General features: G+C 32.3%; 1 protein-coding gene across 3 annotated transcripts; it reads left to right on the top strand.

Moving 5' to 3' along the window:
* Positions 1–4,054: 4,054 nt before the first annotated feature.
* LOC130644245 (uncharacterized) lies at positions 4,055–24,877 on the top strand. Of its 3 annotated transcripts, XM_057449775.1 has the most exons (18): positions 4,055–4,211; positions 6,809–6,848; positions 8,111–8,219; positions 8,543–8,599; positions 9,381–9,408; positions 9,838–9,892; positions 10,883–11,034; positions 11,261–11,316; positions 11,648–11,714; positions 11,882–11,926; positions 12,728–12,833; positions 13,520–13,693; positions 14,045–14,151; positions 14,808–14,899; positions 16,303–16,329; positions 16,843–16,916; positions 17,136–17,294; positions 24,510–24,877. In XM_057449775.1, the coding sequence occupies exons 3-18, from the start codon at positions 8,127–8,129 to the stop codon at positions 24,775–24,777; spliced, it is 1,560 nt and encodes a 519-aa protein (XP_057305758.1). In that variant the 5' UTR covers positions 4,055–4,211; positions 6,809–6,848; positions 8,111–8,126; the 3' UTR covers positions 24,778–24,877. The 3 variants fall into 3 exon arrangements, with proteins under 3 accessions (XP_057305758.1, XP_057305760.1, XP_057305759.1); XM_057449777.1 differs by lacking the exon at positions 6,809–6,848; XM_057449776.1 differs by lacking the exon at positions 4,055–4,211 and having other exon boundaries at positions 5,641–6,848.
* Positions 24,878–26,498: the final 1,621 nt, after the last annotated feature.

The following is a 26,498-nucleotide window of genomic DNA, read 5'->3' as shown; positions in this document are numbered from 1 at the left end:
AAATCAAAATAGAACCTGAGTAGAAACCGTTTTTTTTTTCGATACAATTTAAAAGAAATTTAAAAACTTCTCAATCGATAGATTTGCAGATAATGTTAACATCAGGACAAACAAGAGGCTCAATGGCTTAGAGATTTCCGCTATCAGCATAAACAACTCCGAATTTAAATTGACCAATAAGCACAAGGCCAGCGTGCCACATACCTTACTTTCATAGCTAAGAATGAAATATTCGTTTGGGTAAGTGAAACCATTTCCTCTAAATATTGGAAGAACAATAGAACTAACCAATCAAAAAGCGCGGTCGACAGCATAAAATTAGTTTGTCGCCCGGCGTAATTTTTCCGTTCTCCTGGCTAATTTTGGATGGGTTTTTGCGAATAAATGAGCATCTTTCAGTTATTCTGAAATCACGTGATTTTATTGTATACAAAAATAAAAATTCAATGTGAAGAAAAAGTAAATGTCTTTTTTGGTGTGAATTTTTCTTAATTACCCAGCAATGGTGGGCGATTTTTTTACGTTTAAAACGCTTCTTTAGCCCTCTCAAGACAAAGTATATAAGAACATGTCTCAAAATTTAAGAACATATTTAGAATATTATAAGGCTTTGTAAAGCTTGACTACATATTCATTGAACAAGTTCATTGAATGTTTCAGAATTTATTTATTAATTTTAACTCATGCTCTCTCGCTCAATTCTTTTGAGAATACCAATAGTGGGTATTTTGATTAAAGGGTGACCAAAAAAGAAAATAAGGAACAAGGTAGTACAAACTGAGTTACCACTAGATTATTATTTCTTTTATCTTCTTTGCCCTAAGCGATGGCTGAAAATGACCCCTGTTCTCTCTGGAGGTCATAAAAAATGTTTTTTTCACATAGTAAATTTGTCCATGCACAACGTATTTATCCCCCCATCCAATTTTAAAACCAACAGGACAGAAAACTTTTATACGAGACAGGTAAGTATATATACATGATTTTATTGACTTTGAACAGGTGGACAGGACTTGTAAAAAGTGTTCACAACATATTTCACATGTAAGAAAGACTAAAAGAGGGATTTTCACCAAGCGAATTGGATGGTGAATTTGATTTGAAAAATTCGCTTCGCCGTCAAGTAAAAGTACTTTCTACTTTTTAATGGCAAAATATTTCTCTGTACACTGTAAATCAATCAGAACGCAATGCTTAGTGTTTATTATTAAAAAACTTATTACTGGAAAGAACTTAAAATAACTATCCAGGTTTTAACACCCGCAGTGTTTTAAATTCCCCGCATGTTTTTTTGTTTTACGTGAAAAAGATATTTTGCAGCTAATTCAACGCCGAATTTGCCATTTACAATTCGCTCTGTGGAAATGCCTCTTAATACAAAAATTATGACTACTTGTAAAAATATTTGATTTTATTGGTTTATTTACAAAAATACGAATATGCCATGATAAAGATTCACCTATCTATGTATGCACACAATCTGGATAACCTATCTGAGTTTTCACTAACATATTGCCGCACGTAGTGCAGTAGGTTTGTCTGCAGCTTCTAGTTCTAGAGACCGTGAATCGAATGTGAAATAGAAAGTATATGTACGTGGTCCGGACTTTATCAGCTTACACGTAATATATACGTCAACGTGTATCCCGTTTATAATATAGTAGTAAAAAACATATTTAACATAGTATATAAGTAAGAAAAATGAAATGGAGTAGTCTCTGACTTATCGCCTGCATTTTTTAGCATGACGATTTGCGTTTGAGGTGTGCGAATATAAACACCACCATGTCGCAATAAAATTTGTCTAGTTAACTAGCTACTATATATATATATATGATGGAGTAAAGTGTAGCTAGAGACAAGTGTTTTATAAAGAATTCAAGTTTATTTATCCAATCAAAGTCTAGAGGAATGTTTTCTGGGTGCTGTAGGTTTGACAAAGTGCCCAAGCTTTCAAAAAAAAATCTAGAGGTCAACCAAATAGATAATTAAAGCCCGTGTTTAGGGTTACCTACTGAGCATTACTCCAACTAAAAATTTTGCTCCTTTTAATAGCTCTTTACTAAGTATTAAATAGCTTGGTGAAAAACATGAACCTACTCTTACTTAGCTAATCAAAAATAATTTTTACCTGATAAGTTTCGGTGATCATACTACATGATTTTGAACAGATAATATCATTATCAAGCATGCTATAATATAAACTATACTCTGAAATTCCCGCCAACAACGCAACCCTAAAAATAAATTTAACACAGCCAAAAGACGATCTTGGTCTTAATCCAACGCGACTATGTTTGGCCAAAGAACGTAGAATACTACAAGATCGTGAAGATCAGATTATTTACAATCTGTATTCTTATTAGTTCAAAACAAAACGAAGCTTTCCTTTTGGCTTTTCAGGTAATAACAAATAAATTAAAAAAAAAATTATTTATTGACCAGGGTCCGCGCAAATGTTTTAGCCTAAATATTACAACCTCGTATGTCCAGTCTAGCTGCACTGTCTCTATTCCTCTATCTCCCTCAAGGCGATTTTAAAATTCCCGCCTCGAGTAGCGGTCGGCGGAAATCAAAACAGTTTAATTCACGTTTCTTTACCCAAATACATAATCAATGAACGTGTAACTGGAAAATAGAATTTAACTTATTGTGTCCACCAATTAACTAAATAAGTAAGAAGAATAAATCATTTAAGGATGGGCAAAGCAGAAGACGTTTTAATTTTTTTCAAAACAAAAATATTTTTGGCCAGTTATTACAATGATAGGAAAGAGTTTCATGCTTTTGTTAAAGAGATTATGTCTTTGAAACCTCACTTTGTTAAATACAATGCGCGGGATAGCGTTTTTCACCGGTATATGCATTTTTATACATTTGTGAAGAAGAGGTTTATCTTCATGAAACGTTTCGCTCATAGGAAGCTCCAGGTTTATCTACACAATTTCCACATACAACAAGTCCACATGAGTCGAAACTTTGCTCACATGACGATTAAAATCCAATAAAGAAAGGATTCAGCTCGCATGTGGAGTTTTTACAAACACAGATATAATAAAGTATTATAATGCCATTACCTCAAACAACGCAACTGCTACAGACGAATCTTCCAGAAGTCTTGTAGTACACTTTCTAGGTATCAAAATGCTTGAAATTTATGGTAATGGTGGCCAGCAAAGCACACAGAGGTGAAAACGTGTCCCGCGTCTTACCACAGGGTAAGAGGCGGGACAATAAGGAGGCCGTAATTACGGCAGATTGTTGCAGTATTCGTTAAAAACAAGTTTAAAAAACGGCAAAAGCTTTTCAATATCATCATCAGTGTTATTACAAATGTAAAATTGTGTGTGGAAGAAAAAGGAATAAAAAGAAGAGAAAAAAAGAGAAAAAACGCGGTAATCGTCATAGGAGCAACAATGGTGTCATGAGGATTCACGCATTTTCTTTGTAACAGTGGCAATATGAAATTCTACTTAAGTCACTCCGTTTCTAAAAAGGTGTAATATTTTTGTCTCCAGCTTGTTGTTCAATGAAGGCTTTTTAAGGGCAATAAGGGACGCTTCCATGTTTCTTCGTTCTCTATTGTTTATCGGTGCAGACATTAAAATTTTCCATTTAAATTTGTGGGACATCGCCTGTGGCCTGTAAATGTTTCGACGGCTCAGAGTTTCCAGTTAGGTAATTGTGTTCTTCCCATCTTACTTCAACGTTTCTAATAGCTTAAATAAGTTGTTTTGTCAGTTCTTAGTTTCACAGGTTTTATAAGAATTTATGAAAATTTAAAAGATGTCACTATCATTTTTTTTTTTTAATTCGGTACTTCAACAATCCCGAATACAAATATACTAGAAATACTTCTTTTTAGAAATAAAAAAGAAGCCTGGGTACTGAAAGTCATCGTAGGTTGCGATTATCATAATAGTAAATCTGCGTACAGAATTTGTTTTATGGAAGAGTACCTTGCAGGTTGTGTTTCATTATTAAAGTCTCTTTCAAATATAATTAGTGAGTAAAAAATATTTGCGCGCGTATTGCATAACCGCAAAATTAGAGCTGCATTTATAAATGTGAAGCAAATGGGTGATTTAGAAAAGCTTTTAATAATTTACGACATTAAATACTTGAATAGATTTTTACTTGTTAAATAAACCTTGTGAATTAAACATATGACATCTTTTTATAACACTCGCAAGCATAAGCTGGTCAAGCAGGTAAGGTTTTTATATTGTTATGTTATTATTATATGTTGTTATCTAACATAAAATATTATAATTATATAGATTTAGGTGTTTTTCTATTATCTGAGAATATTTTTGAGAATGATTCTCGGTATCGGTATTTTAAAAATGCTTTCTCGGTATATGCATTTTTTCACAGATTGTGTCCGAAATTTTTTCATGTGGTTCCACAGTTAGATATCCACTCGTGTGACGGAAATATTTTTCCGTGAAATCATAAGCATAATTTCGCATTAATGCAGTCACGTGTGTAGATCATTTATTAAAGAATAGACTTTGTTCTAATTTTCTAATAATTCTCATCCCTAAGTTCCTTATCAAAAGGTAGAAGAAATGGCTAAATATTTTGCGTAAATATTTCTGTCGGTTAAGTGTCTCTATTTCTACCTTAAAGTTAGGATCCTTTCATATAGACGAGCTTTCTAAGAAAAGCCTCGATTTAAAAAAAAATATTTTCTTCAAATCTAAATAAAATCAGAAGATTATATTGCTTTAAAATATTTCAGTTTTGTCATGATAATTTGTCATTCTACCTGAATATCTTTATTTGAAGAGCATGAAACCATTGTAAAAGTTTGGAGACGTCATAATTATTTTAATTAATAAAAATTGGGAAAGGTGTATTAGAGTTTGCCAGGGTTTTTTTTTTTTTTTTTTAAGGCTTTGATGTATTTTAAGATATTTTATTGACCGGGCATACTTTTGTTCGGCATGTAATGGATGAGTGTAATTTTTTTGTAAGTTTAGAAAAAATACTTGCCAGCATGTTAGTACATAAGTGTTGTTGAAAAAATGTTGAAAAATGTCCCATGTATATTCGTTAGCAGTTATTTCTCCCCTCCCCCCTTCCAGTGCTGCACTAAACAAGAAAGCGTTGTTAATAGTAAAAGTTGATCTTAAATGTCTATAACATTAGTATTGAACAAAGAAACATTCGTTTCGCAAATACGCATTGCAAAAAACAGAAATTTAACTCTAGATAAAAATTGCGGTTTATCCCACTTCTCCTCCGCCATGTTGAAATGGTTTTTTTTGTTCAAGCTTATATCGGATTTAATGCGATTTTTGGCGTCATTTCGTTTTCTTAGGGGTTCACTAATTATATGAAAGGGCCAAGTGATAAGAGGTTTCACATCCGCAATACCCCCCTTTATGTTTCCAAAGACTTAATTTACGATGGAGAAACAACTTTCTGAGAATATTTTTGAGAATGATTCTCGGTATCGGTATTTTGAAAATGCTTTCTCGGTATATGCATTTTTCACAGATTGTGTCCGAAATTTTTTCATGTGGTTCCACAGTTAGATATCCACTCGTGTGACGGAAATATTTTTCCGTGAAATCATAAGCATAATTTCGCATTAATGCAGTCACGTGTGTAGATCATTTATTAAAGAATAGACTTTGTTCTAATTTTCTAATAATTCTCATCCCTAAGTTCCTTATCAAAAGGTAGAAGAAATGGCTAAATATTTTGCGTAAATATTTCTGTCGGTTAAGTGTCTCTATTTCTACCTCAAAGTTAGGATCCTTTCATATAGACGAGCTTTCTAAGAAAAGCCTCGATTTAAAAAAAAATATTTTCTTCAAATCTAAATAAAATCAGAAGATTATATTGCTTTAAAATATTTCAGTTTTGTCATGATAATTTGTCATTCTAACTGAATATCTTTATTTGAAGAGCATGAAACCATTATAAAAGCTTGGAGACGTCATAATTATTTTAATTAATAAAAATCGGGAAAGGTGCATTAGAGTTTGGAGGGTTTTTTTTTTGCTATTTGTTTCTCTTTATAAAGTTTAAGGCTTTGATGTATTTTAAGATATTTTTTTGTTCGGCATGTAATGGATGAGTGTAATTTTTTTGTAAGTTTAGAAAAAATACTTACCAGCATGTTAGTACATGAGTGTTGTTGAAAAAATGTTGAAAAATGTTCCATGTATATTCGTTAGCAGTTGTTTCTCCCCTCTCCCCTTAGAGTGCTGCACTAAACAAAAAAGCGTTGTTAATAGTAAAAGTTGATCTTAAATGTCTATAACATTAGTATTGAACAAAGAAACATTCGTATCGCAAATATGCATGCAAAAAACAGAAATTTAACTCGAGATAAAAATTGCGTTTTACCCCACTTCTCCTCCGCCATGTTGAAATAGGTTTTTTTTTTGCTAAAGCTTATATCGGATTTAATCCGATTTTTGGTGTCATTTCGTTTTCTTGGGGGTGCACTAATTATATGAAATACCCCCTTTATGTTTCCAAAGACTTAATTTACGATGGAGAAACAACTGCAACGTCAAAACTCAAATTTTACGGTCTTTGTAGTATATACAAAGCATTTCCATATGAATCCGCTATTAAATGTGCGATTATTTTACCGACGGGCAATGTAATGACGCCAAAATGACTTTGTTGTTTGCCGCTCCAAGTGGAAAATTTTATTTAAGATATTAAAGCATATGCGTGAATTATTTATATCGTTCTTGTAATTGCACCCTATTGGATATAGGTTCATAAAATTAATTGTACAACATGCATACAATATGTTGTTAGTGGAAACTACCTTTTATAGGAAGGAAACTACACAGAGATTTTTAACACGTGGCTTCATCGTGAGTTGTATTTGATTGTTTTAGTGATTTGCCACAGTACATGTTTAATTTGTTGTTAAAATGGCATGCAGAGGATGTTTACAATTCAACCTGACCAGAGTTACTTTTGCTTTTTTATGTCGAGGAATAGGAGGTTGTTTACTGTATAGGAGAAATAGGGGGTTTGGTTACTGTACTGATTGAAGCTTCTGTGAATAATGCACACTAGTAGTTAGCCACAAAAACTTTTGTCTCTACTCGCAGCTATTTCATCTTTGCCTTACAGCAGACACCTAACAATTTAATAAAAATCTATATTAATTGGGAAAAAATCCTTTTATAGCGCATAGTTTCTTTATATCAGTTCTACGTCATTACCATACGCATTCTATTTATTTGGAAGACCTACTATTAAATAAGATGGAGTAATATCTATCATGTTTTAAATAAATATTATTAACCTCATTCGGTCCGGGGTTTTTCGAACATACTATGACCGGGGGGGCGGATTCCGCCCCCCCTCAATAACTTTTCATAGGATTGTTCAAATTGAATCAAACTTGGCACACCTATAGTACGTCATAAAAGGAACAAAATGGCGGCAATAAATTTTTGCTTGCGTCAGCACATTTTCTGTGACGTCATCAGAAGCTTGAAAATTGTTAAAAATGCAACTATCTGCTTAAAATATAATTACTTTTGTTCTAGATCGAATTTTTACATTCTGGTTGAAGTTTCTGATAGCTAAATAAATTTTTTTTAACATATCTTCCGGTTTTTACATGGATCGGATAAAAAATTGCCAAAAATTGCCCGAAAATCCGTTTTTTTTCGATGTTCGGGTATAATCCCACAAAATCGGGAAATCGGATTAGTCACGTGTCAAAATTATTCAAAATGATTCTTCTTCATGGAAAAAAGTTGTGTTGTAAGTTTCAAGTTCTTAGGATAATACTAACAGGAGTTATTATATTTTCCCCATTATAAGGATTTCATAGAGATTTTAGGGGTAGTTTCGAGTAATGGCCAATATCAAAGCCTCTGAAAGGTATGGGACCTAAAAATTTAGCATGCAGGTGTCTAATAGATAAATGTTGAAACTCAGTAAGTATCATAGCCATATAAGAAAGCACTCCGTAGTTATTAAAAAAAAAACGTCAGGGGGGGGGGCGGAATCCGCCCCCCCCCCCCGGACCGAATAGGGTTAAAGAATATTTTATAATATATTTTATAGTGTAGTATCTTTAACATTTGTTGTTCACCTATTGCAATTTTTATGTTAGTCCGCTCCATAACTTCATGGGGATCAAAGGTAGATTAAAAAGACTGATTTATGGTGATGATACTACAGTGTTACCTGCTGGTATAACAACAGTGCTCTTCTGTCTGATGGTACGTTTTATTTTCATTCTACTTGGGTTAAGACAGAGTCGTATTGTCTTCTTTTATTCTTGAAAACAGATCCGTTGCACCGAACTGTTTTTTTTTGCATATAATAATGATAAAACGAGTGTTTTACGATAAATTGTTCAAATATGATTTTTATTAGTTATATTTGTAGGAAATAGTAGTGAAAGATCTCTGTCCACGCAGAAAGACTATACTTAAAAAAACATTACATATGAAAGAAGAAATGTTTGATAACAAAATGGAACAACCAGAAAACTCATTAGACCTCATTTTATTACTTGTCAATAACTTTTTATTATCTTTAGCTATTTTCATCTCTTACTATCACTATGGTGTTTTCGTTTCTTCCACACTTAGTGACGGTGAGGACATTTTCAACATACTGTCTGTCATTTTACAACTAAGTGACACTAGAATGTTAGAAGAGGTGTGTCACTAGAATTACTACGTCATTTTTATTTTGATCATGCCAGGCCTTTTTTTAGTTTTTAAGGCTACTTTTCACTTCTAACAATTTTCGGTGGAATGAACAAAGACAAAACAAAACTTTTTTTTCTTGTAATTTTCTCGAATAATCTGATCGGTTAACTAATTTTCTAACAGTCGTTTCCTTATTTATGCTTGTTGAAGTAGTTCTCAGAGAAGAAAATTTTTTTGAGATCTTTTTCCCGGCTGGAATATTTTAATTCATATCAGCCGCCATCTTGAATGCAAAGCTTTTCACAGTTCCCTTCAATGTTGATACACGTAATGTTATTCTCGCTTTATTGGCTAGAAAAATTTATGTTCTGGGAAATTAAAAAAATATTGGAATTTCTTAATGTTTAGAATTCCGTTCAATCCATAAACAATTTCCAGATAATGCTGTATACTTATTTTAATGCACATGCGCATGTTGAAATTTTTCTTGTCCGGGAACTACTTCAACAAGTGGAGACCAGCTTTTAAACTTAATTCTACTTTCCCGGGAAAGAAACGGAATAGAGAATTTCACAAGATGCAAACATTTGAAGTACGCATGTTATGCTCAGAAGCATATCTCCTCTGTCCTTTTCGTTCCGCGGAAAAATTTTTTTGGAGTTGAAAACAATTATTACATTTTAATTCATTAATCTTAATCTTACTTTTTTTACTTTTTTATAGTCATTTGGTATTGGTGAAACTGAAAGAGGTAATATCCTTTCTTAGAACCTTGTATTTAAGCCTTTTGCTAGAATATAACCATAATTCTGAGAATAGACTGTTGTGCACGAACTATAGCGAAGGAGATCATATTAGATGAATACCTGCTGAGCGTACACTCTCGCAAATGAAGTTCATGCATCAACCTGTTTATTCGAATTTCAAAAGCTCAAATTCAGCATATTTAGGAACAAACAAGCAATGTTTACATTTAGATAAGGTTAGAACATTTGTTGTCGCGCTTTCCATAAGTTTTTATCCCAATTTTTAACATTTTTTATCCCAATTTCTAATATTTGTTGTCGCGGTTTCTAAAATTTGTTATCGCGGTTTCTAACATTTGTTGTTGCGGTTTCCAACATTTCTTATCGCGTCTGCTGTGGATTACTAAGACGTTCATTTTAATTATATTTTGCAGGTTACTACGCTGGTTTAATTGGATCCGCGTTATTTGCGGGTAGAGCTTTATGCAGGTATAACTTGAAATTTTTAACTACAGGAAAGTCTAACATGAACTAACGGTGTGGAGTTTATAGTAACCCAAGCCAAGTGTACAAATACTTTATCTTACGCGAAATAAGTTTCTTTTTGAAAATTCATGTAGGGAAGTTAAACTGCCAGAACTCTAGGGTCTTAGTGTTATCCAACTCCCTTTGAAACAAACTAGTGTCTACTCCATAAATAAGCAATCGGTAACTCAATTGTAATTGTTGAAATGGTTTTTAATTAGATCAAAAAGACATAATTTCTTTTATAAAAATCTTTATGGACAATAATATTTATCTGGCGGCAGTGTAAAGCTGTTGTACGCTAAAATTAATGAATAATTCACGAAAAAAATTGTGCATTATATATAAAGTATTCGATTTTATAACTTTAATTTCTTGCGACTGAAAACTCTAAGGCTTGATTCTCACCTGGCACTAAAGAGCATAAAGAGCACTAAAGAGCACTGGAAAATGAGCGCTAGGGAGCACTGGAAAATGAGCGTCTGTTTTAAAGTGATTCCCACTATAAGAGAGAAATACTTAATTTAAGATCTCTTTTGAGCATAAAACGTACTTTAATTAGTCATTTGGAAGTTATGTTCTGTACAAATTATTCCTGCACGAACGTCGGCACCTTTGATCTCAGAAGAAAACAATGAAACGAGCACTAGAATCTCAGTGTTGTTATCAAAAATAAAAGCACTAAACCTTAGTGCTCGTTAATGCTCGAAAAACAGCAGTAATGAACGACAACGAACACTAAGAAGCGTTGAAACTAATTCTCACTTACGAAAAAAACACGAGATATCGCTCGTTAGTGCTCTTTAGTGCTCTTTAGTGCCAGCTGAGTTCTAAGCTTAAAGGCTCATTTTCTTTTGTTCGTGCGCGCTCACTTTTTAATGGAAGCGAGCCTGAACATTACACGTTTTGTGAAATTTACAACATAACATTTTGCAATATGATGCTATTTTTTAGCTTTTTCTGGGGATATCTTGCGGATATCAAAGGAAGAAAATTCTCCACCATACTTTCGACAGCGTTGTTGATATTGACAACGTTAGCGTTTGGATTCAGTACCACTTTCGAATGGGCGATCGTTACTAGATGCATACAAGGCTGTTTTATGGGTACGTAAGGCGGCTGACAGAACCTCTACAGTTTCAATGTATGATAAACAATTTGAAGTTCATAATCACGTTTATTTTCTGAAGTATTGTAATTCCACGCATTGCACATTGTCAGATTTGAAATGTTAAAATTCTTTTAAAATCCCTATAAAAAAATTATGGATACACAATATAAAAGCTTATTTTCACTTCAGTCTTTAGAAGACTTTTAATTCTTTAATTTCAGGTATAAATGTTATTGCGAAAGCAATAATGGCGGACGTTTGTGACGACACCAATCAAGTACAGTATTTTGCATTTACAAACACATGCACTTTAGAAATGTTTGACTTTCTGTGTTTACATAGAAAAAATCTATGGACGAAAATTAGTGTCAAGTAGCCTAGTTCCCATTAACAACTTTTATTCTGGTTGACCAAGCAGTTAGATAGCTATGGAATTATATATGGGACAATATTTGTGTATGGTTTCCATAGATTGCTTGCATGTTCAACCAAATCGCATTTAGTCTCATCTATTTTAATACAAAAATAATTCCTTTATCCCATTTCCCAGATAGAAAAAATCTTCTTGAAAGTTTTGATTAGTTTTGCTAAGTTTTATTATTATATAGGCTCTCGGAATGTCTTTACTAATGTGTTCCTATTCTACTGGATTAATTCTTGGACCAGGCATCGGAGGTAAGTGCTCTAGCAAGTGTCCTTGTTGTTAACTCGTTTGTCTTAAGTCAATTAAAAAGGGAACACTTTCTATAAATTTGTGATTATTATGTCGCCCAGCTAAGTGAGTATGCGTTTAATAAAATTCTTATTGATAAGCCAGATTTTATGTTAAACTTTCACTTTAGCATTTCTGGCGTTTCCTGTGGATAGCTACCCAAGTATATTTACAGGTAAGGCGCTGTTTATATGAGCCCGGTTGGCGGGCTGGCCCGCTTACCGAGATCTCGCTTGTTTCTCATTTTCCTCATATTTTTACTCATCTGTTTATATGGTCAATCGGGTTGGCTCAATAGGCGAGATCTCGTTTCTTAGAGGCGAGACCACGATAGGCGGAGATGAACATTCTCTCATTTAAACAGTAACAAAGCGAGATGAGTTTATTATCCTCAACTAATAAAATCTTTGTTACAAAAAATATTTCTTTTGTTTTATATTATTTAATGTTTTCATTGTTTAGAGCCATTCCGCCTAACCGAAGTAATTTTTTTTATATAAACACAAGTTAAAAGCTAGCCCGGCAACATATAAACAGTCCCTAAGTGAAATAGTTTGTGTTTGTTTTGTTTTCTAAAGTTTGCATGTCCAATACTGTCGTCCTCTAGGTGCATAGATTTGATCTTAAAGTTTTTACCGCTTGACTTACCTTACTAATATTGGGCTTTCATTTTACACAACTCAACGCAACTTGCAAACCTTGTTAGTACTTATATAGAACAGCATCTACCTTGCTTGTTTTATTTCGCGCGTGAAAGTTAAACACAATCGAAAATTGCAGTCAAATGGAAACGAGCTCAAGCAACGGGTAATCTGTTTTCCAGATGAACTTTATGTGGGTTGCCCAGTTGGCTCTTAAGTACTATAAAAAGATTTTTCCTAAAGAAATGCTTTTCAATGTCTTCTAAAAACAAGTTTGAATGAAGAGAAAATGATTAAAAAAATGAAGATATTGTATGATCCTTGTATTATTATAGGTTCAATTTTTGCCAAATTTCAAATTCTTTTACCGCACCTTGTCGTCGTCTTCGCTCTACTGGTAGCCGTATGTTTGACCGTTTATATTTTACCACGTGATAGAAGGTATGGTTGTTACATTGTTTTTCTTTAAGTAGTCGAGGCCCAACATTTTAGTTGTTAGAAAGTTGTCAGGATTCTCGTAGTTCAAATAGTTAAATTGTCTTTTCTTAAAAGAAACTAATCTGGAAGCATTGCGCAATTTTGAGACAATTTTAAGGACTAAATTTGATGGAGGTGACGGTAATTTTATAAGCTGTGGTAAATTATTGCTGTTGGAAAACATTTTATCCTCTAAAATTCTTAAGGACCGTTGACAGCGATAAAAATCTGGTAACTCCATTCGGTCCGGACGAGGGGGGGATTTCACCTTTAAACAGAATGATGTTAAAAATCTTTGTAAAAGTAAAGTAATTGAATTTTAAGCAAACAAAATAAAAGCTCCCAATGACGTCACAGAAAAAATGCGAACATAAGCAAAAAATTTATTGCTGTCATTTTGTTCCTTAGACGTATTATAAGCGTGTCAATTTTGATTCTATTTCAAAAATTCTAGCGGAAGTTTGGTCGGGTTGGAATAACCTCCTCCCTCCCGGTCATAATATGTTTGAAATACCCCGGACTAAGGTTAAAGACTTCGTAAAAAGTTCCTTAGCTTAACGCACATTGCACCTTACCGGATGTAATAGACTAAATAATGTGCAACAAACAGAAGATTTGAAAATTAAAGAAAAGAAAAAACTTTCTTCCAGCATGACAATTGATGAAAAGACGAAACTTTTAACTTCAAACAAATCGTCTGTCTGCAGTTCCGGAAAGAAAAACGAAATTGTTGATGTTGTGGAAAATGAAATAGTAGAATATAAAACCCGGTCCTGCTGTTGCGCATGTGACTTTAAAAATTCGCGACTTGGAAATATTTTGAGGTAAAGTTATTGATTAGACTTCTGCTTTTGTTATAAAATTTCCATTATAAGGAAAGCCAATTTAGAAGTTTGAACTGAAGGTACCTTTTTGTTATTCTTTTGCAACCAAATAATAAGGGAAAAATAAAATGCGTATTAAAATCAACTAAAAAATAATTCAATAACCAGTTAAGTTGCAGAACTTCTTGTACTTTTATTTTTTTTAAAAAAGGATGAAGAAATTATTTGAACAAAATTTCTTGTACCTGACGTGTTACATGAAATAACAATAATGAATCTATGATTCTTCGTGTTACTTTGGAATTCGCATTGTAGAAAAGGGCTGATTTTAATACGGTCCTAAATCTTTAGGCGTAGGGAATGCATTCTGGTTTGCTTTGCATATGCGTCATACAACACGCTAGCTGTAGGGTACGACGAATTCTTTCCACTATATGCTGCAACGTCGAAACAATACGGTGTGTGTCTTCGTTATTACACTTTTTTATCGCTCCGTAACATTTGTACTTTTTATTCTGCTAAAAATAGCAAGAAGTCAAAAATGCGAATAGTTTTATTATGTTCTCATACTTGAATGTGGAAACATAATTTTTGATACAGCTGCACGCTTTTTTTAAGAAAAATTTGAAAAATTTATTTGATTAGTTCCAAATCTCAAGAACATAACTTTAAAGTTCTGTCTTATGTTGGTTTTACCTATTTGTGCCGAAGACAATCATTCGCATCGCGCACAACAAAGAATTCTTGTTGTGAATAAAATAATCCCTCTCTGTGTCTGACTGAAATCAAGCAACATGTTTGAGTTAATAATCTTTCTTTTCAATTTGAAATTATTAGCTGAAAGAGAATTGAATTATAATTTACATCAGAAAAATTCACATCATGGGCAGCTCAGGTTGTTCATAGTTTTGAGAAATAGTAATTCGGCTCAAAGCTTGTGTTCTTGCAAAACTGTTTTTATGTGAAAACATGTATGCACCATAATAAACCGATCAGAATTGTGTGGAACTTTTATGTAAGGACAAACCAATTCCTAATTACAATAAAAGCCACTTCTACTAGCCACAAATTAAGTATGCTTTTTTGTTACATTACTTTTTAAATGTGATTTTAGGAGGTTACGATTTTAACATTACTCAAATTGGTACAGCCCTACTCATTGTTGCTATGGTAACGATAACCCTCGAAGTAGCTTTATTTGCCAAGGTAATGAATCTATAACACTCTCTGAAAATATTGAGTATGAACAGTGAAAAACACTGTGTGAAATCAACCTTTCACGCGTTCTTTATTGGAAATTGATTCTGCGTTTCTTTGTAATTTATCAGCGTCATTTATGTTCTTAATACGTTTATGCCATGGTTATAGTTACGTCCACTTTACTAGCCTTAAAGTTTACTTCTCTATTTCAAAGTATCTTATCTGCAAGAGCACACATAATATATATTTCCTTTTGTTTCATTTCAATTTGTAAGTGCTACATACCCGATTCAGTAAGCCTGTCATCTTAAAAAAGAGCTCGCCGAGAGGATTTGTAGGAAATTTTTTCGTATATATCAAAATTGAGTCGCTGAAATCATAATGAGGTTTTAAACCTCGGCTCTGCCATATAAATAGCGCACCCCAAGCAAATGAATGACTTAAAAATCGATTTAAATCCCAAATAAGTTAAACGAAACACCTTGCAAATATGACGAATGGAGGGGGCGTACCAAATTGGTAGAAAACACAAGGAATGTCAACTTTTTACTTTTTTACGGTACGGTATCGTAAAGAAGCAGAAAGTTGACCTTCGTGGTGTTTTCTATCAATTTCGTAACATCCCATACCATACGACATATACCATACCATAATTAAAGTTAACATCTTTGAAGTGGAAGGTAAGTTGCAATATTTTGATATATCATACTTTTAAGGAGAAATGCTAATGATTAAAGGGGCTACGAAACGGCTATTGGTTTTCGACTTTAGTGACTTACACTAAAGTCAAGCCGATGGAGGCGAAAAACAAACTGGATATTTTTCCGGCATGTATGTAATTTACAGACTCGAACATATAGATATATCTAGAATTTTTATCTTCTCTAGTCTTGATTATATTTCTTTGTAATATACTTTTCGAAAAAACAATATTGAACCGGCAAGCAAAGTGCACTGGTCTGTTCATTGCGCAAAATATGTGCGCAAGATATACGGAGAGTAAGAATTTTAACCGGTTCGTAGCCCCTTTAAGCGAACCAGTTCTGTTATTTGCATCACTACTGGAAGCAAGAAGACAATTCCGTGAAACAGAAAAACAACATGAATGTGCACATATCCAAAACATTTTGGGTACGTTTTGGGTCTTGTAATCCTGAAAGTATATTGTCATTCAAAAGTGTGTGACTGTCTGTTTTTTTTTAATTCAGTATCAAAATTTAAAGAAATTTCGTTTTTTTTATTGGATCGTATTTGTTATTCTGAAGGAGGATTTAAACATCAAATGTCAAACTTTCAATATTAAGAAAAGTATGAAACACTGAAAAAATTTTGTTATAAAATTATGAATGGTATGAATTTGCACTACTCAGTTAGTACTTGATCGATGCATATGTATTTTTTTGTTTCAGCTAGTCAAAAAATTTGGAGCAAAACTGGTAAGCTGATTTTAGTAAATTCAATTCAAAATTAAATTCAATTAAATTTGTCATTTTAGTTTACTTGACTTCACATACATTGTTGAGGTGCTATGAGTTTATCCGCAGTCTATCTGAACTTTTGGTGCAATATTATATAGTTTATCAACTGCGGAATAATTCAGTACTGTATGTCTGTTGAATGAATAAATGAAGAATACATAAACATGACTTTGCATGATTTTGATTGACCAAGATATATTGGACCATCTCTAACGAGAATCCCAATATTCCTTTGAATATATTTCTTTAATCGTGCTATAGAGATGCGCTCTATAACACGATTGAAGGAATATATTCAAAGTGAACAACTCTAGATCGAAGACAATTCATTTCGTCATTTCATTCCCACACAAGCGAGCATCTCTTTAAACTGGATAACATTTTTTTGTTCCAAAGTGTCTACTTTAGATAGGCATAATCTTGCGTCCACAAATTGCTGATCACTGCTTAATATAACGTTTCAACTTGTAGGTATTTGTATGCTGTACCTTGTTCCAATCTCTGCTGCTGCCATTACACGTTCCGCTGACAATCATATCCAACAGGTAAAATCGCGCACAGTAAATTCTTAAGGGACGTTTATACGTTCTTAAATGAATCGCTAAATTTATACAAACGCTTGTAGTCCTTATCACATCATTGTTCGTCACTTGTGAATTAAGAACCATGAACCAAATTTTATAGTTTTACATCTGTGTTCATCTGGAAGCTTTTCACATTTCGTTTTATAAAGAAACGGTATTGCATTATATTTTTTATATCAGGATAATATTTTGGATGCTTCTTCTTGCGCTTTTGATCTTGATGCGAATTTGTATCGAAGGATCAGTTATTTCAGTTGCTGTAATGTTAAACAATTCTGTCGAATCAAATTATCTTGGAACAGTAAATGGATTGTCCATGACAATTTCTGCAGTAGGAAGGTAAGGAGATTTAAAGATTTAAAATATGTCATTTTCCAATAAAGAAAGAGGAAATTTCCTTATGTAATTTATCGGGGGAAATTTTTCAATGGTAGAATATATGAATAAATAAAGTCTGATATTTAACAGCAGTAAGATGCAAGATTTGTTAGGCAGGCACTTAAGAAAGAAGAACACCACAAAGGTAATGTGAGTTATACACAATTTCATTTTCATTTTTTCATCATTCATTCAAGGGCGAGTAGAAAATGTTTTTGTTCAATCATAATAAAACTAGCTGTTTCCCGTGAAAGAATCCACTGTATTCCATTTAATTTATGTAGCAGATATATGTCCATCAAAAAACAAACAATACAGCAGTGTGCATCTTACATCTGCATTATTATATAAATGACCAAAAAAAATAAAGGTTTTCAACAACTGCAGTATTTATGTGACATTTAAAATCTAAATCTACTAAAATTACTGCTCTGACCATCTGACAAATGCGAAAATTATTCGGAAAAAAGTTTTTAAAAGCATTTCAACATACATCTCAGCCATAAAATTTAAATCACTCAAAACGCCACATATATACAAAGAAGCTGATCAATGTCAAACACAAATCTCTCTCATTGTATATGTCAAAATCAGTTAGTTTATTGCAAACCCTGCCAAAGGTTGACACAAAATGTGAAAAATAAACAATAAATTTTGCCTAAGTAGAAATTTTTATCTAAGGTGTTAAAAAGGGATTTGCAAGGATAAATTATAATGCAATAAAACATTATTTGACATATTGCATACGGTCCTTCCTCACCAAACTTTAGACAAAATGCCAACAAAATAACGGTGTTTAAATCTAAAATTAATAAAGTCCTTTTAGCAATTTGCATGCTGTTTTACCATCAATAAAGTAAACAAAATTTCAAATCTCACATAGTATTCTGTCACAAATTTTCATAAAATATATATATAAGTCATAATGAGTCATGTTAAACAACATCAATCAATCTGAATATAAGTTCATTTTATGTCAATTTTTGCACCAATTTTGCAACACAAAATACAAATTCTAAATAATACTAAAATCTCTTATTTTGGTCCTTCGCATACTGACGGTCTCCCACAAAAGTTTAATCAAAATGTAAAAAAAGGGAGGTAACGACAAAATCAAAGTTTGCAAAATTTAATTATTTCGGTAAATATATCTACTGCATATGCCCTCTAAAACAATATTTTAATCCAAAATGCCTAAGAAAGACAGTTTGCAACAAAAATCAGTTATTTCGATAATATTGCATACACTCTTTCCTCACAAAAGCTTCACAAACTGTAAAAAAAAGAATGGTTGTAGGGAGTGCTTCTGATTCAACAAAAAAAGTTTTTTTGACATATTGCATCTAGCCCTTACCCATTAAATCTTACACAAAATTTCCAAAACTATATACGACTTAGAACACATCAAATTTAAATCGAGAAGGATTAGTCATTTCGATATATTGCACGGAGTCCTCCGCAGTAAGAATTTATACAAAATATAGAAAAACAAAGCTTGCAAGGTGTAAAATTGAATTCTTCTTCTGTGTATATATATATGGTCCTTCCTCGCAAAATTAACATAAAATGTCAAAAAGGTTCAGATATAACATCTAACACAACAAAAATCAGTCCTATCAGTATATGTCATGCCATTGTCTTCCACCAAATGTTCCCCTTAAAGTTTCACAGACACAGCCTGTAAATTAAAAACAACTAAGATCACGTGTTTTGGTCTATTTCATACCATTCTGTTCCAAATAACTTATAAAATGTAAAAATTGAGTGGTAAAACAGAAATTTGCAAAATTCCATTTTTTTATATGCATGTATATTATATGCCTTCTACAACAATAAGTTAATTCAAAATGTCAAAAAGAAGAAAAAAATAGCTTACAAAGAGTATAAAATTGAAATCAACAAAGTAGCTCTTTTGGTGTATTAAATATAAGCCATACGCACAAAAGTTTACACTAAATGTAAGAAAATGGTTGTGTTTAGTAATTCTAAATTAAGAAAAGTCAGTTCTTTTAGCATGCTGATTAAGGTTTTTGCCCACAAATTCTTACATGAAAATGTCAAAACCACAATTTGAAACAAATTAAATTTACATTTTAAAAATAAGTAATTTCTGAACTTTATTTTCAGAATATTTGGAGGAAAAGAACTTCGCAAACCAAAAAAACCAGGAAAATGTTTAAAATCTTCAGGGTTAATAACGTTTGATGGGTTTTGTGGGAATATATATACTGGGAATCTTTAGTTTAAAGCTAGCATTAGCTAGCTACAGCAGCTAATAGCTAGTCACTTAAATATAAACTGGAGACTTAGCTAGGTATAAAGAACATGGCTACATATATATATATATATATATATATTCCTAGCTAGCGAGCTAGTTGTTGGTGGTGGTTGGCTTTTTATGATGCTAGCTATAAAATATGTCTGGCAACAATAATATAATCAAAACTGAAAATAAAACATGAAAAAACCTTACAGAACCTTGCTATGATTAATTTATAAAACCATGCTCTTCTTCAAATGTTTTTTTAAAGATTTATTTTGAATGAAAGAGTAGAGAATACTCAAAAAGAACAGCCATCTTTTTCGTAAACACAATTTCCGTTTTATGCTAGGAACTTCATTTAACAGTCCGTATGCTTTGTGAATATCTAATACCGTTTCATATGTAGCGATACCTATATATATATGCTAACATAGAGTTTTTTGGCATAAGGGTATATATATTTATATCGTTATTAGCAGCGGGTTATATATTTACACCTTATGTGCGATTTCTATGAAGTACATCCCTAATCTTTTTAGTTAAATTTTAGCGTACAGCCACGTCATAAGAAAGTAACCCGTGATTTCCGTGTCGTGGACTCACAGTTTTAGTCACGCAAGGGAATTAATATATAAGATACAAAGCATTAGAAAATAGATTCCATGTCTTGCATTTTTGTCGACGGCGATGGATTTATCTACTGAAATTTAGCTTGTTTGTTACATTTTTACTTTAAAAAAAATAGAGCGCTTTTTTTGTGTAGTATACCAGTCGTATTATATTTTGTCAGAATTTGTTTTAATAGATCAGCTCATTGCAGGTAAATAATTGGGGCTGTTTTTTAATTAGTACCATTCTCCAAAAAATTATTTTTCGAAATTTCGATTTACATTTTGTACATTTCTAAAGAGAAAGATAAAGGAACCAGAAACTAATTTTGTTTCAATATAAAACCATTTTAGCGTCTTTAAACACGAGTTGTTCTACTATGTACCCAACTTTTTAATCTGTAGGACAGACGATTCTAATATTAGTAATTACGGGATAATTAAACTTTTACAAGTAAAAAATGCCTATCATTTGATAGAGCCTGTAGATCATTTCCAAGCTAACAATTGCTTTATGTGGGAAATCTAGCGTATTTTATACCTTCCATCTGATGAATATCGTCCGTCTGACAGATAGACTAAATTTAAAAAATTTTCTGCAAACAAACCTGGTTTCTGCATTCATATCTTACCTAACTGAACTATCAATTTTTTTGTCCTTCTGTCAATATAATCGGAAGCAATATTCATCAGGGACACTGGATAACTTATAGAAAAGAATAAAAGAGTTCGTGTCCGACAGATTTACCGTGCGTAACTAATTGCTCTGATTTCAATTACTACAGTGTTTTGAGACAAAATATTTTAGCGATGTTTTGATTTTTATATTGAGAATACGTTTCCGCGCCAGTTTAATAATTATTCTAAATTCTTAAGGCTGTGAACATTAAATAACATAGGGTTAAAAAAATTAAAAATCCGTCCGACAGACAAATAAAAGCTATCCGATATCAAAGAAACTTCTTTCTTAGGAATAATACTTCACGCTATAAAAAGGCACAAGCTTTGTCACCTTGTTACGTCTTTTATTGTGACTTTATCTTATTTGTGAAGTCATTGCATTGCTCCTTGTTTGTGGAGCAACATGTTTATGATTTTGTGAGGAGACCCAAATCAGATCGAACATTGGCAAATAAAGAATCCTGCAAAAGATATCGTGAAAAACAAAATTTATTTTTAGGATTGTGTGGTTCTAATGATATGTAAATTGGGAAAAATTAAACATTCATTGGTCTTTTTTTTTTTCTTTCGATAGTATTTAGCTCGAAAGACAAAAAATAACTCCAAAAAAATATCGAATCCGACAGATAAAGTTTTTATAAGGGAAGATCTCTTAATCTTAATGCTTTTACGGTTTTAGGGAAGCACAAATGGTGTATTTTTTAAAAATCAAAACAAAAAACTCAAAACTTATTTAGTTTGATTTTCGTAGCACAGAAAAGTATCGAAAATCCGTACGACAGATCAACTAATAAAAAAACACACCCAATTATAGCACGCTCATCAAGGAATAACTTAGTCAGGAAGAAAATATTAAAGATTATTATCTTATATATTAATTCCCTTGCGTGACTAAAACTGTGAGTCCACGACACGGAAATCACGGGTTACTTTCTTATGACGTGGCTGTACGCTAAAATTTAACTAAAAAGATTAGGGATGTACTTCATAGAAATCGCACATAAGGTGTAAATATATAACCCGCTGCTAATAACGATATAAATATATATACCCTTATGCCAAAAAACTCTATGTTAGCATATATATATAGGTATCGCTACATATGAAACGGTATTAGATATTCACAAAGCATACGGACTGTTAAATGAAGTTCCTAGCATAAAACGGAAATTGTGTTTACGAAAAAGATGGCTGTTCTTTTTGAGTATTCTCTACTCTTTCATTCAAAATAAATCTTTAAAAAAACATTTGAAGAAGAGCATGGTTTTATAAATTAATCATAGCAAGGTTCTGTAAGGTTTTTTCATGTTTTATTTTCAGTTTTGATTATATTATTGTTGCCAGACATATTTTATAGCTAGCATCATAAAAAGCCAACCACCACCAACAACTAGCTCGCTAGCTAGGAATATATATATATATATATATATATGTAGCCATGTTCTTTATACCTAGCTAAGTCTCCAGTTTATATTTAAGTGACTAGCTATTAGCTGCTGTAGCTAGCTAATGCTAGCTTTAAACTAAAGATTCCCAGTATATATATTCCCACAAAACCCATCAAACGTTATTAACCCTGAAGATTTTAAACATTTTCCTGGTTTTTTTGGTTTGCGAAGTTCTTTTCCTCCAAATATTCTGAAAATAAAGTTCAGAAATTACTTATTTTTAAAATGTAAATTTAATTTGTTTCAAATTGTGGTTTTGACATTTTCATGTAAGAATTTGTGGGCAAAAACCTTAATCAGCATGCTAAAAGAACTGACTTTTCTTAATTTAGAATTACTAAACACAACCATTTTCTTACATTTAGTGTAAACTTTTGTGCGTATGGCTTATATTTAATACACCAAAAGAGCTACTTTGTTGATTTCAATTTTATACTCTTTGTAAGCTATTTTTTTCTTCTTTTTGACATTTTGAATTAACTTATTGTTGTAGAAGGCATATAATATACATGCATATAAAAAAATGGAATTTTGCAAATTTCTGTTTTACCACTCAATTTTTACATTTTATAAGTTATTTGGAACAGAATGGTATGAAATAGACCAAAACACGTGATCTTAGTTGTTTTTAATTTACAGGCTGTGTCTGTGAAACTTTAAGGGGAACATTTGGTGGAAGACAATGGCATGACATATACTGATAGGACTGATTTTTGTTGTGTTAGATGTTATATCTGAACCTTTTTGACATTTTATGTTAATTTTGCGAGGAAGGACCATATATATATACACAGAAGAAGAATTCAATTTTACACCTTGCAAGCTTTGTTTTTCTATATTTTGTATAAATTCTTACTGCGGAGGACTCCGTGCAATATATCGAAATGACTAATCCTTCTCGATTTAAATTTGATGTGTTCTAAGTCGTATATAGTTTTGGAAATTTTGTGTAAGATTTAATGGGTAAGGGCTAGATGCAATATGTCAAAAAAACTTTTTTTGTTGAATCAGAAGCACTCCCTACAACCATTCTTTTTTTTACAGTTTGTGAAGCTTTTGTGAGGAAAGAGTGTATGCAATATTATCGAAATAACTGATTTTTGTTGCAAACTGTCTTTCTTAGGCATTTTGGATTAAAATATTGTTTTAGAGGGCATATGCAGTAGATATATTTACCGAAATAATTAAATTTTGCAAACTTTGATTTTGTCGTTACCTCCCTTTTTTTACATTTTGATTAAACTTTTGTGGGAGACCGTCAGTATGCGAAGGACCAAAATAAGAGATTTTAGTATTATTTAGAATTTGTATTTTGTGTTGCAAAATTGGTGCAAAAATTGACATAAAATGAACTTATATTCAGATTGATTGATGTTGTTTAACATGACTCATTATGACTTATATATATATTTTATGAAAATTTGTGACAGAATACTATGTGAGATTTGAAATTTTGTTTACTTTATTGATGGTAAAACAGCATGCAAATTGCTAAAAGGACTTTATTAATTTTAGATTTAAACACCGTTATTTTGTTGGCATTTTGTCTAAAGTTTGGTGAGGAAGGACCGTATGCAATATGTCAAATAATGTTTTATTGCATTATAATTTATCCTTGCAAATCCCTTTTTAACACCTTAGATAAAAATTTCTACTTAGGCAAAATTTATTGTTTATTTTTCACATTTTGTGTCAACCTTTGGCAGGGTTTGCAATAAACTAACTGATTTTGACATATACAATGAGAGAGATTTGTGTTTGACATTGATCAGCTTCTTTGTATATATGTGGCGTTTTGAGTGATTTAAATTTTATGGCTGAGATGTATGTTGAAATGCTTTTAAAAACTTTTTTCCGAATAATTTTCGCATTTGTCAGATGGTCAGAGCAGTAATTTTAGTAGATTTAGATTTTAAATGTCACATAAATACTGCAGTTGTTGAAAACCTTTATTTTTTTTGGTCATTTATATAATAATGCAGATGTAAGATGCACACTGCTGTATTGTTTGTTTTTTGATGGACATATATCTGCTACATAAATTAAATGGAATACAGTGGATTCTTTCACGGGAAACAGCTAGTATTAGTATTATTTGTTTAGACTGCTAAACCAGACGATTACCAGAGGCTGTATGATGAACACTTATGTAAATATCTTATTCTTTTTTTTTTAGAACGTTTGTACCTACCGTATTTGGAAGTTTATACTCTTGGTCGCTAAGCAACAAAAAAAGCGTGAGCATGAATAAAAATCCGATAGGCTATCCTTTTGACGAGAATTTCACATTCTTAGTCATGGCAGTATTTGGTATTTTCAATACGCTTCTTGTCGTGCAATTGTCAAGCAATATAAATAAAAGAAAAACAGCGTTCACGCAAGAGAGAGTGGCAACGAAATTTCAAACATTTTGTGATTCAAGGAATAATGTCACTGTGTTATGATGATTCGCTTCCCTTAGAACATGCTAACAAATCGCAGTGATAACGGTTGGAAGGAGCTTTTTTGAGATTTAGAAAAAAATAAGAGCCCTGTGCATTGAAAATCAAACTTTTTAATTCTTAAATCCAGTATGGAAATGCAACAACTACAGGTGGGACGAAACTTGCAGTTCGACCTTCACCTTTTTAATTGTTAAGCCCATAAAAAGCGTCATATAGTCGGTAGACCATGGATAAACCTGCCGGTTCGCACGGTCTTTATATTCTATATAGCCTATATATAGCCAGGTGTGATTCGGCGTTGAATGTTTGGTCAAGCGTTTATTTGCAGGTAGATCTTGATGGACAACCATCATCAACCCTAACCTGTTATAATGCTACTCCAAAAGTATTTGCTGTCATAGAGAACATATGTCTTTATAAAATCATAGAGCGACAGCAAGTTTCTTTTTAGCTGTCATGGCTATATTATTCTGTTGATCTAAAGTTATGTGAAATGTGAGGTTTTTCAGTAAGTTTTATCCATTTAGAGCGTGGCATTCAAAAGTTTTTTTCCGCTCGTCATCGCACAAATTTCCGTTTAATAATTTTCTTCACTAACTATCCGTTCTTCTAGCCCTCCTTGGATTTTTTTGCCATTAAATTTTTAGTTGCTGCGATATTTTGTATACGCCACTGCCTCAAAAAAAGAGCTGCTACTAAGGCTTCGAGTTATCAAAGCAACATTATCAATAAATTTAGTTAAAACACAAAACAAAGACTGCTGGTCTACCATGTTTGTTTAAGGTGAGGGCTAAAATTATCCGTGTAAAGAGATCTAAAACCACCCCATTTTTCATATACACATGGCCTAAATATGTTTAATATTACAATGTGCAAATAATTTTTACATGTTTGGATTTGCAAATTTCCAGATTTATAGTTGCGCAATCTCTCAATTCCTTGTCTCCATATAGCACCCGAGGACCAACATTTGTATGATCCTGTGTTACTTTACCATTTGCACGGTAAAATTTCCCAGCGAACGCTTAACAGCATGGTTTTCTTAAGGTAAATAAAAAGAAAACATAAGTTTATTATTGTTTTGTGTTGAGCAACTTTCGGTTTTTTCTTGGCTGGATGTTCGTTAATTTAAAACAGCTTCTTCTTCACACTTTTTTTTTTTTTAAAACTTCCAATTCACGCTTTTTGCTTTCATGAACAACATCTTCAAAACAACAAAAACATCAATAGCTATCGAGACTTTCTTTGTGTTAAAAGTCATGCAACTTTCTCTCGACAAGTGTGATTAAAAGTTTCAATATGATTCCAAGTATATATTCTTTAAATCTTCGGAAATAGAGGGAGAGTCCTAAAGTTCATAGAACTAATATTAACCACAAAGTTTTATAAAAATGATGCAAGTATTTTAGATGCTTCTTTTAACAGTTTATTTAAACATGCTATACTGGTAATATGATGCTTTATTTTTCTCAGTGAAAAGCTGGCAATTTAAAAAAGACCTGTTCTTAGTGGTTGATTGTTACATAGCGTTCTCTACAAGTTCCCAAACACTAATGGCAAACTATTCTCTCTTTTAATACAGATTAACCGTTATGTTTTGTTATAGGGTCTGCGGCTTCGACTAATTCTTCTAAATTATGAGTTTCCAATTAATGAACACTATTTCTGTCGGAAAGATTAAAATGAATGATGTGGTTTGTTCGAACGCCAAACCTGCCATT

This window comes from Hydractinia symbiolongicarpus, chromosome 5, assembly GCF_029227915.1.
Source record: "Hydractinia symbiolongicarpus strain clone_291-10 chromosome 5, HSymV2.1, whole genome shotgun sequence".
NCBI classification, from domain to species: domain Eukaryota; kingdom Metazoa; phylum Cnidaria; class Hydrozoa; order Anthoathecata; family Hydractiniidae; genus Hydractinia; species Hydractinia symbiolongicarpus.
Note: the sequence above shows the minus strand (reverse complement) of the source record. Positions and strands in the feature narration are given on the sequence as shown.